General features: G+C 41.6%; 1 protein-coding gene across 2 annotated transcripts in view; it reads right to left on the minus strand.

Moving 5' to 3' along the window:
- Positions 1-7,436, minus strand: part of LOC110528507 (cytosolic 10-formyltetrahydrofolate dehydrogenase) — a 44,811-nt gene extending 37,375 nt beyond the window's left edge. The window contains exons 1-7 of one of the 2 annotated variants that reach the window (XM_036984087.1): positions 7,288-7,436; positions 5,772-5,914; positions 3,181-3,415; positions 2,848-3,013; positions 2,522-2,623; positions 2,159-2,248; positions 986-1,123 (exon numbers count right to left, since the gene is read on the minus strand). In XM_036984087.1, coding sequence (XP_036839982.1) covers positions 986-1,123; positions 2,159-2,248; positions 2,522-2,623; positions 2,848-3,013; positions 3,181-3,415; positions 5,772-5,901 — 861 coding nt within the window. In that variant the 5' untranslated portion in view covers positions 5,902-5,914; positions 7,288-7,436. Of the gene's footprint in view, positions 1-985; positions 1,124-2,158; positions 2,249-2,521; positions 2,624-2,847; positions 3,014-3,180; positions 3,416-5,771; positions 5,918-7,287 lie in introns of both variants that reach the window. The other variant, XM_036984088.1, reaches the window with a different exon arrangement.
- Positions 7,437-9,679: the final 2,243 nt, after the last annotated feature.

Here is a 9,679-nt window from a genome sequence, read left to right on the forward strand (position 1 = left end):
CTATCAACAAGGCAGGTTCTACAGGCTCTAGTTTTGTCACACCTTGACTACTGTTCAGTTGTGTGGTCAGGTGCCACAAAAAAGGACTTTGGAAAATTGCAATTGGCTCAGAACAGGGCACCACGGCTGGCCCTTGGATGTACACAGAGAGCTAAAATGAATCATATGCATGTCAATCTCTCCTGGCTGAAAGTAGAGGAGAGATTGACTTCATCACTACTTTTATTTATGAGAGATATTGACATGTTGAATTCACTGAGCTGTCTGTTTGAACTACTGGTGCAAAGCTTAGAAACCCATGCATACCTCACAAGACATGACACAAGAGGTCTCTTCACAGTTCCCAAGTCCAGAACAGACTATGGGAGGGACACAGTACTACATAGAGCCATGACTACATGGCTCTCTATTCCACATCAAGTAACTGACGCAAGCAGTAAAATTAGATTTAAAAAACAGATTAAAAAAACACCTTATGGAACAGTGGTGACTGTGAAGCAACACAAACATTGGCACAGACACATGCATACACAGACACACAATAACATATGCACTATACATACACGTGGATTTAGTACTGTAGATATGTGGTAGTGGAGGAGTAGGGGCCTGAGAGCACACAGTGTGTTGTGAAATCTGTGAATGTATTGTAATGTTTTAAAATTTGCTGGACCCCAGGAAAAGCAGCAGCTAATGGCGATCCATACTAAATACACATACAAATAGTACAAACTGTGCTATAAGAGCCTTGACCTGAAGGCCAGGTAGTATAGCATGTCTGCATGCAGGGATGCTACATACATATAGCTCAGAAGTTAGAAAGAAATGTTTTGTCTTCCAAAGCTTACAACCAAAAGAAAAGCTGTGGTCCTATGAAATAGTGATAACATGACATTAGGCTTTAAAAACAATCAAGAATCCCTGGTAGTGGTAGTAATATAATTATAATCTTTAAATGATGTTTGTGTAACATTAAACGACCTACCGCTTTGCCGTCGTTGCCAAACAGCATCAGGCCCGCCTTAGAGACCAGACCGGGTTGACTGGCACCAGGGATCTCCAGGGGCTGACCAATAGCAGTGGCACCACTGTCTAGCAGAGAGGAACCGTAGAACGTCACCTTCTAGAGGAGAGACAGGAGAGACCGCAGTGGAATCAACCTTTGGGAGGAGCTCAATAGTCTAGACTGGCCTCCTTTCCTTTTCTCCTATACCTCATCTGCACTGATGTGACTGAACAGGTGAGAACACACAATATGATTCACATTTTATTAGACAGTTAGAAACAGGAAGGGTGGACACAGGGATTTGAACACCAGTCTCCGGAGGGGGGGAGTAGGAGCATTACAGTTAGACCACAGGGTCTGCATGTACTTTACTGTCTTTATTGTACCCTTGGGGGAAATGTGTTGCCGTATCACGTACTTGTTTCAAAATGCTGTTTAAGAAAAGGACAATACACATTCATGACATGTACACACAGTAGATACAGTAAGAAGCCCAGCCTGCTGGTCTCAGTGAATGGATAGTGGTCTCAGTGAATGGATAGTGGTCTCAGTGAATGGATTAGCTTGAGCTATTTAGGAAAGGAAAGGGGGATACCTAGTCAGTTGTACAACTGAACGCATTCAACTGAAATGTGTCTACCGCATTTAACCCAACCCCTTTGAATCAGAGAGGTGCGGGGGGCTGCCTTAATCGACATCCACATCATCGGCGCCCAAGGAACTGTGGGGTAACTGCCTTGCTCAGGGGCAGAACGACAGATTTTTACCATATCAGCTTGGAGATTCGATCACGCAACTTTTCGGTTACTTGCCCAAAGCTCCTACCCGCCAGGCTACCTGCTGCCCCCAAAGGGATATCACATTTGGTCAAAATTATTGTTTAGTGCTGTTTTTATTGCAGGGGGGTGCCCTGTACCTGCACCCAGAGGGGAATAGTTCAAAGTCCAGGTACAGGGGGAAGCTTGGCTCTAAAATTATTTTGTGAGCCTTGCTGAGGGCCATGACCTTGAAGATCTCATCAAGCCTGTCAGTTTGACTTCAAGTACCTTGCTTGCTGTGGTGATAATCCTTCTCAGCATGTTCTTTTGGCTGGCTGACAGTGGCATTACTGAACTAACAAACAATACGCTCAGTAAACAACTATATTCTTACCTGTCCATCAACCTCTGCCCAGGCTCCAGGCACTTTGTCATTTCCTCTGATCCAGTTGTGTAGGACCTGTGCAGACTGGTTCCAGTCAATCTACAGAAAAACACAAATCACAATAACTAATTACCTGAAATCAACATAGACATGCATATCTGAATCAAACAATAGGAAATATGTAGTCCTATGTAATATGTAATATGTGGTCCTATGTAATTTGTAATCTCAGTATGTAATATGTGGTCCTATGTAATATGTAATCTCAAACATAGTGTTACAGGAGTGCTTGAGCGGTCCACTGATCTTGTGGTTAGAAGCAAGATGGCAGGAGCAGTGTGTGTAGAGAATTTAGTTAGGGTCTTGGCCTACCTTGGCATTGTCTTTCTTCTGAATCCCCTCATAGGTGGCTCCCTCCTCTGGCTGGACGATCTTTGGGGCATTCCCTGCTGCGATCAGCCTCACTGCATCCACCTGTGAATCAGGTAAACTTGACAAACATGCTCAAAGATTCCCAACAGTACGGAATGGTCTCACCCTCCATGTGTTGTTGTACTATGCTGCACTTTATTTTTGCATACATGAAACTCTGTTTCAAACAATATTTGCTGATTTGGCTGGCCCTATGTGACAGACAGAGAAAACTCTGCATTCCTCAGAGTACTAAAGTGTGGCCTTGTTGTATCTCTTTGACTTACTGTGCCTTTCACTCCCTCAGGGAAGAGGAACCTCTTGTAGATGGTGTTGACAGTGTCATCAGGCTCCACATCACACTCCCTCTGCAGCAGGATTGGTCCAGTGTCAAGTCCGTCATCCGCCCAGAACACTGTGAACCCACCTTTCTTGTCCCCGTGGATCAAGGTCCTGTTGTCAAACCCATGGAGAGGGTAAAGTAAGCCTAACACACTCAAGCTACTTGACGTTTTTTAGTTTACCCATGCAAGCCTCTCATCAACCAACCAATCATCAGTTTGTCCATCCACCCAACCAACATCCATCCGTTTGTCCAAGCAGCCACCGACTCGACTCACCAGTTGATGGCGGAGGCACCCCTGTGTCGGGGCAACAGGGAGGGGTGGTAGATGATGGAACCGTGGGCCGGGTGGTCGATGACCTCCATGGGGATGAATTGGGAGCAGAAGGGCATGACGTTGAGCTCGGCCCCCGTGGCCTTGTAGACCTGCACCACCTCCGGGATGCCTTTCCCCTTCAGGCGCCAGCGTGGGAACTTGAAGACGTTCACACCATCCTTCTCAGCCTCCGCGCCTGTAGGTGTAGAGGGGAGAAGACAGGAGGGATGTTTCTCCCATACCGTATGTAATTCAAGTCGAATTGCCATGGTCTAAGGGGCTTGCCCAACCATTATAGTAATTATATGATTTCAAGTTAATATCAAATGTGAAATGCCTTTCTTGCAAGCTCTAAAACCAACAGTGCAGTGATCAATGTCAATGTAGTACAAAACAATAACAAAGTAGAACAAAAATTCACAGGAAAGTAAGAAGCTATATACAGGATCAGTTCCAGTACCATATTTACAATGTGCAGGGATACTGGAGTGATATGTATATGGGTAAGGTGACTAGGCATCTGGATGTATGATAAACAGAGTAGTAGCAGTGTAAATGAAGATTGTATGTGAGTTGTGTATAGAGTCAGTATAAATGTGTGTACATGTTATGTGTGTGTTGAAGTGTCAGTGTGCGTGAGTGTGTAGTCCTGTGAGTGTGGATAGAGAATATAAATACAAGGGCCAACTCAGAAAGTCTGTGTAGCCATTTTGTTAGCTATTTATGGCTTGGGGATAGAAGTTGTTCAGGAGCCTGTTGGTGTCAGACTTGATGCACTGGTACCACTTGCCATGCGGAAGCAGAGATAACATTCCTTGGCTTGGGTGGTGGGGGTCTTTATTGATTTCACACCGCCTGATATAGAGGTCATGGATGGCAGGGAGCTCAGCCCCAGTGATGTACCTCCAGTGATGTACTGGGCTGTTTGTGGCAATTTCATGGAAACGGAATTACGCCAAGACATATATTTTTCACTTTAAAATGTATACCGAACAAACAAAAAAACCTTGATTCCAACATTTACCAAACAATACAACTCTATGCACAAGTACTAGTTTTAACAATTTCCACAGAACATTTTACAAAAACACATTTACAGGAAGAACTGTGCAGATACAAAATTTGGTAACATTAATTATCTTTTTTTTACCGTGCAAATTGTTCAAAGTAGTCATTTTGCATAGAGTTGTATGGTTTGTTAAACTTTGAAATCAATGTTTTTTTTTGTTTAAAGTGAAAAATCAGTCGCAGCGTAATTCCGTTACCATGGAATTACCCTTTGTCCTTGGCCCTTTGTAAGTTCTTTGTAAGCAACTGTCATCCTTACTGCTGTTACACACAGTGTGTACTTCCAAAAAAGATCTAAATTACAATTATCTATTATTTTTAACCAAGTGTGCATGCGCACCTCCAATAAAATCACTCATTACTGCCATGCACAGGTCAGCTTATCCAGCAGCATTACAGTATCCCAAAATATCATTTATTTTATTTAGACTTTTCTTTGGAAGTACATACCATGAGTAATGGCAGTAATGACTATAGTTGCTCTGCGAAACTCCATATTTTGACATTATAACGTTTGCAGAGCTGCTTAATAGGACTTTGAATTGATGATCCTAGGTGTCAGAGGAGATCCCGTCATATTCATCATCTCCTCAAGCCCAGGTTCTGGTTCAGGTTGGTTGGGTAAATGTAAGTGTGCCACTGAATAGAGTTCACAAAGTCAATCATGTCAGATCAGGCTACATCAAGGGACACATATTTAATGTATCCAAACTGGGCCCTGGGCTCCTTCTAGGTAGGGGGAATTTCACAGGTTGGCTGTAGGCATCAACATTTTCAATAGAGCCAAATGTAAATGGTAATTACCATGGGCTGTATGTTTATACCTGTTTATGTTGATTATGAAAATGCATTGAGGACAGAGGACATGGGGGAAAGGATTGATGTGATCCCACTGGGCACAACGTCTCTTCCACGTTGGTTCAACATAATTTCATTAAAATTACGTGGAAACAACGTTGATTCAACCAGTGTGCGCCTAGTGGAATGTATCTAATGTCTACTTTGGTCTGGGGTGAACAACAGGCACAACTTTTATCAGTGTTCAGTTAACATGATCAAGGCCCCTGTTTCCTTTCAACATTTAAAGAAGAATCCATTGATTTTCTCTTATAGTTTGGGACAGGACTGTTCTTTGACTGATAATGTGCGAGTTCAAACTTCCCTTGACATTAAAAATATTATATTATGTTTGCCTTCACAATATGTGTTCTCTGTGTAGTCTTTGGTTTACTTTATTTACTCTGGTGTGAGGACAAAACCTGATAGAAAAGGGTAGAAAATGCAATATGCATACTGTTTATCCAAAGGCTTTGAGCGGGTTCTTGATATCCAAGTAAAATGTCCTTCGGCAAAAAGTAAGACTCCCACCACTATGAGAATATCTCTTTTGTGTTTCATATGCAAATTAATTTTGCATTATAGCAGTGTAGAGACAGAGGGTCTTGTTATTGCTGAGGAAAAAAGGTGCTGTCATGCCTGCTCACCTAGAGGGTCGGCTTTGCCATCCTTGTCAGGTATAGTGAACACTCCAACGATGGTGTGGCCCTCCTTCCTCAACTCCTTGTACACCTCCAGGCCAAAAACACTCTGACCAATCACAGCTATCCTCATCATGAGCGATCACAAACTACTGGCACAAAAAGGCAACACCACAGAAAAAACAGCAAAAGAGCATTTTACTTTCTTCAAGCACTTCTCGAGATTTATAACAGAAGCATTAGAATATGATCAATTTCAAAATAACCTAATGATATTTATGTTATCCAGAAGTTTTCCATTTTCATTTGTGTAAAATCAGGCAAATAGATCAGCAAATATCAGATCCATTTGTTAGTAAGGTCATGAAAAGTGGTTGACAGTGGGCACGTTTAAATGGTAAGGCTCAAGCAACCGACTGTATACGAGTGTCGAGGATTCAATTCGTTAGAGGTTCAACTGCGACAGCCGAAGGTCAGACACTGATGTGGTTTTCCAACAGCAAGGCTCAGATCAATACGTCAGTGGTGCCATTAGTTATACAAGCTGTTCTCCAACCCCCATATCACACTCACAAACTGAACATATATGTGTGTACATTGTACAATCAGTTAATGAGAGAAAGACTCATTACACATTCATTTATATGTATATCTACTGCATCTGTATAGACAACTTGTGACAAAGTTGGTTCTTGTTTCAGTCATGTCTTTTATCACGTTTGCATGGGTCAAACAAAACAGCCTAATTATTAGAGCCTCCCACAATGCAGGCCATGGTTGCAGGATGAAGTTGGTGAATAGCAACTGCAGAAACTTGCAGTCGACTGCAATCAAAACTTCATGACCTATGAACACAGGATTTTTGTAAAGTTCATACAGTCGACATGTAGATGCAAATCAGATTATTTTTTTATTCCCAATAATGCAACATACTTTTCCAACGATGGTCACCGGCTGGGCAAAAGTGATCCGCTGGAACACGCTCAATGACTTTCACTCAAAAGGTGTATTTTTTCTCCATATTTTATACCTTGGGTCGCACTTATTTCAACCAATCACGTTGCAGAGCAGATCCCTGCCTATGGACGATTGACCAATAGAATCGACGTAGCTCTACAGTACACTAGACTTATACGTGCAAAAAGCCTAAATATATCTTCCCTACAATGAAAAGTGTGCAGAAACAAATCTTTTAATCCATTTTTAATTATGCACAGTGAAGTTTCACTTTTGCAATAAACTCTCCGATAGAAAACAAATGAAAGTTGCTACACCACAACGTGATAACTTTTCTGACAGCGTCATATGAGTTTATTACAGTGTAAGCAAGCTACCTTGCAGGTTGGCAACGTTGCAAACCTTTATAAAGTAATGTATAAACACAACGATGTCACGTACGTAAAGCTAGGCGCGCGACCCAGAAACAAACGTCAAATTGTAGAACATTGTGCACTGTGCAATCTCGAGATAGCAAATCTCAACACATAGAAATATGCAGTTGAATATTAAAAATGATCATTACCGTTACTTTAATGCTGGCCAAAGTCTCCCCTACTGGCGTGCAGAGAGGGATCGTGTGGACACCGTTGCTCTTTATTTCGGGCCGAGAATGTCAGAAGGCTGGTTGCTGCATGTGAGCGACTGTAACAGCCATTAGGAATTACACAACAGTTGAAATCGTGTGATATGATAGGGCGGTCTAGCCGCAAGGGGAGGTCATAAACTTAATCAGTGTATGGTATATTTTTTCAGTATAACTTTATATGGAATCATACTTTTCCCAGACCAGTTGAGAAGTGTGTGTGGTATAGTTTATGACAGAAGTTTATGACAGTCTCTAAAATGTGATAATTTCCTCATTGGTTCATATCTATACCATAAAACAGGTTGTTATAGAGACAGAAAGATAGGACAGCAATGGTCAGTAGGTTATAGCTTAGTTTACCACTCCCATTTACCATAAACTCCTGCAAATGTCCATAAAAGTAAAGCTACAACATGTAGCTTTTTGGGCACCCCAACCAAATTCACATAGAAATGTGAGTTATAGATATTTCATTATCATTGAAAGCAAGTCTAAGACAGGGTAGATCTATTCTATTTCTACAATATGCTTCCGTTCTTAAGTTGAGTTTTTGTGTCTTTTATTTTTAGTTTTGTACACCAGATTCAAACAGCTCAACACTAAATGACTTGGTCCAAGGAGCACAGGACGTGACTCCATCAGAGCAGGCTGTACCATAATCCTGCACCGATATGAATGTCTCGTTTGCACGAGCATACAGATACATTCATATCGGTGCAGGATTATGGTACAGCCTGCTCTGATGGAGTCCCGTCCTGTGCTCCTTGGACCACAAAACATACAATGTTTTTGGGTATAGAAAATATATTTCAAAGTAGTTTAGATGGTACAATGATTCCCTCCACAATGACTGCTTGTTTTTTTTTTATAACAAACTGAAATTAGGCAAACTATTAGAATTTTTGCAACCAGGAAATAGTGGAATGATTTTTGCATAGTGTATCTTTAATAATTGTCATCATATTGGTCAATGAACTGTATTGACCTTTGCAGAAAAGTTATTCAAGGTGCACACAAATTGCAGGTTTGTGCTACCGCCATTAATTAATGACAAATTATGATAATAGCTCAGGTGATTGGGGCATAGTTGTACCAATGTTAGTATTGTAGCAACCACACAGGTTAAGTTAGGACATTATACTCTACTAATAGTACTGGCATTTCACACAGTTTGTTGTGTGCTAGCCATCAGAGCAGGGTCACTAAAATACAAGGGACAGTCACTGTGACTCAACTGTATCCTTTTTCTCGCAAATGTTGAAAACCTCAGGCCATAGTGCTTGCGTCACACACAGTGTCTGAATGTAACCCAATTTAGTTAGAGCCAGTTTACACTAGTAACCCGTTATCATTAGGGTTAATGAGTGATAGGAATGGAGTCACCTGACTGCATCAGACCAGCACCGCACACAGTGGTGGTGATTTAAAGTGGGAAAAGTATGTGAATCCTTTGGAATTACCTGGATTTCTGCATAAATTGTCACAACAATAGACAAACATACAGTGCCTTGCGAAAGTATTCGGCCCCCTTGAACTTTGCGACCTTTTGCCACATTTCAGACTTCAAACATAAAGATATAAAACTGTATTTTTTTGTGAAGAATCAACAACAAGTGGGACACAATCATGAAGTGGAACGACATTTATTGGATATTTCAAACTTTTTTAACAAATCAAAAACTGAAAAATTGGGCGTGCAAAATTATTCAGCCCCCTTAAGTTAATACTTTGTAGCGCCACCTTTTGCTGCGATTACAGCTGTAAGTCGCTTGGGGTATGTCTCTATCAGTTTTGCACATCGAGAGACTGACATTTTTTCTCATTCCTCCTTGCAAAACAGCTCGAGCTCAGTGAGGTTGGATGGAGAGCATTTGTGAACAGCAGTTTTCAGTTCTTTCCACAGATTCTCGATTGGATTCAGGTCTGGACTTTGACTTGGTCATTCTAACACCTGGATATGTTTATTTTTGAACCATTCCATTGTAGATTTTGCTTTATGTTTTGGATCATTGTCTTGTTGGAAGACAAATCTCCGTCCCAGTCTCAGGTCTTTTGCAGACTCCATCAGGTTTTCTTCCAGAATGGTCCTGTATTTGGCTCCATCCATCTTCCCATCAATTTTAATCATTTTCCCTGTCCCTGCTGAAGAAAAGCAGGCCCAAACCATGATGCTGCCACCACCATGTGTGACAGTGGGGATGGTGTGTTCAGCTGTGTTGCTTTTACACCAAACATAACGTTTTGCATTGTTGCCAAAAAGTTCAATTTTGGTTTCATCTGACCAGAGCACCTTCTTCCACATGTTTGGTGTGTCTCCCAGGTGGCTTGT

This window comes from Oncorhynchus mykiss, chromosome 7 (genome assembly GCF_013265735.2).
Source record: "Oncorhynchus mykiss isolate Arlee chromosome 7, USDA_OmykA_1.1, whole genome shotgun sequence".
NCBI classification, from domain to species: domain Eukaryota; kingdom Metazoa; phylum Chordata; class Actinopteri; order Salmoniformes; family Salmonidae; genus Oncorhynchus; species Oncorhynchus mykiss.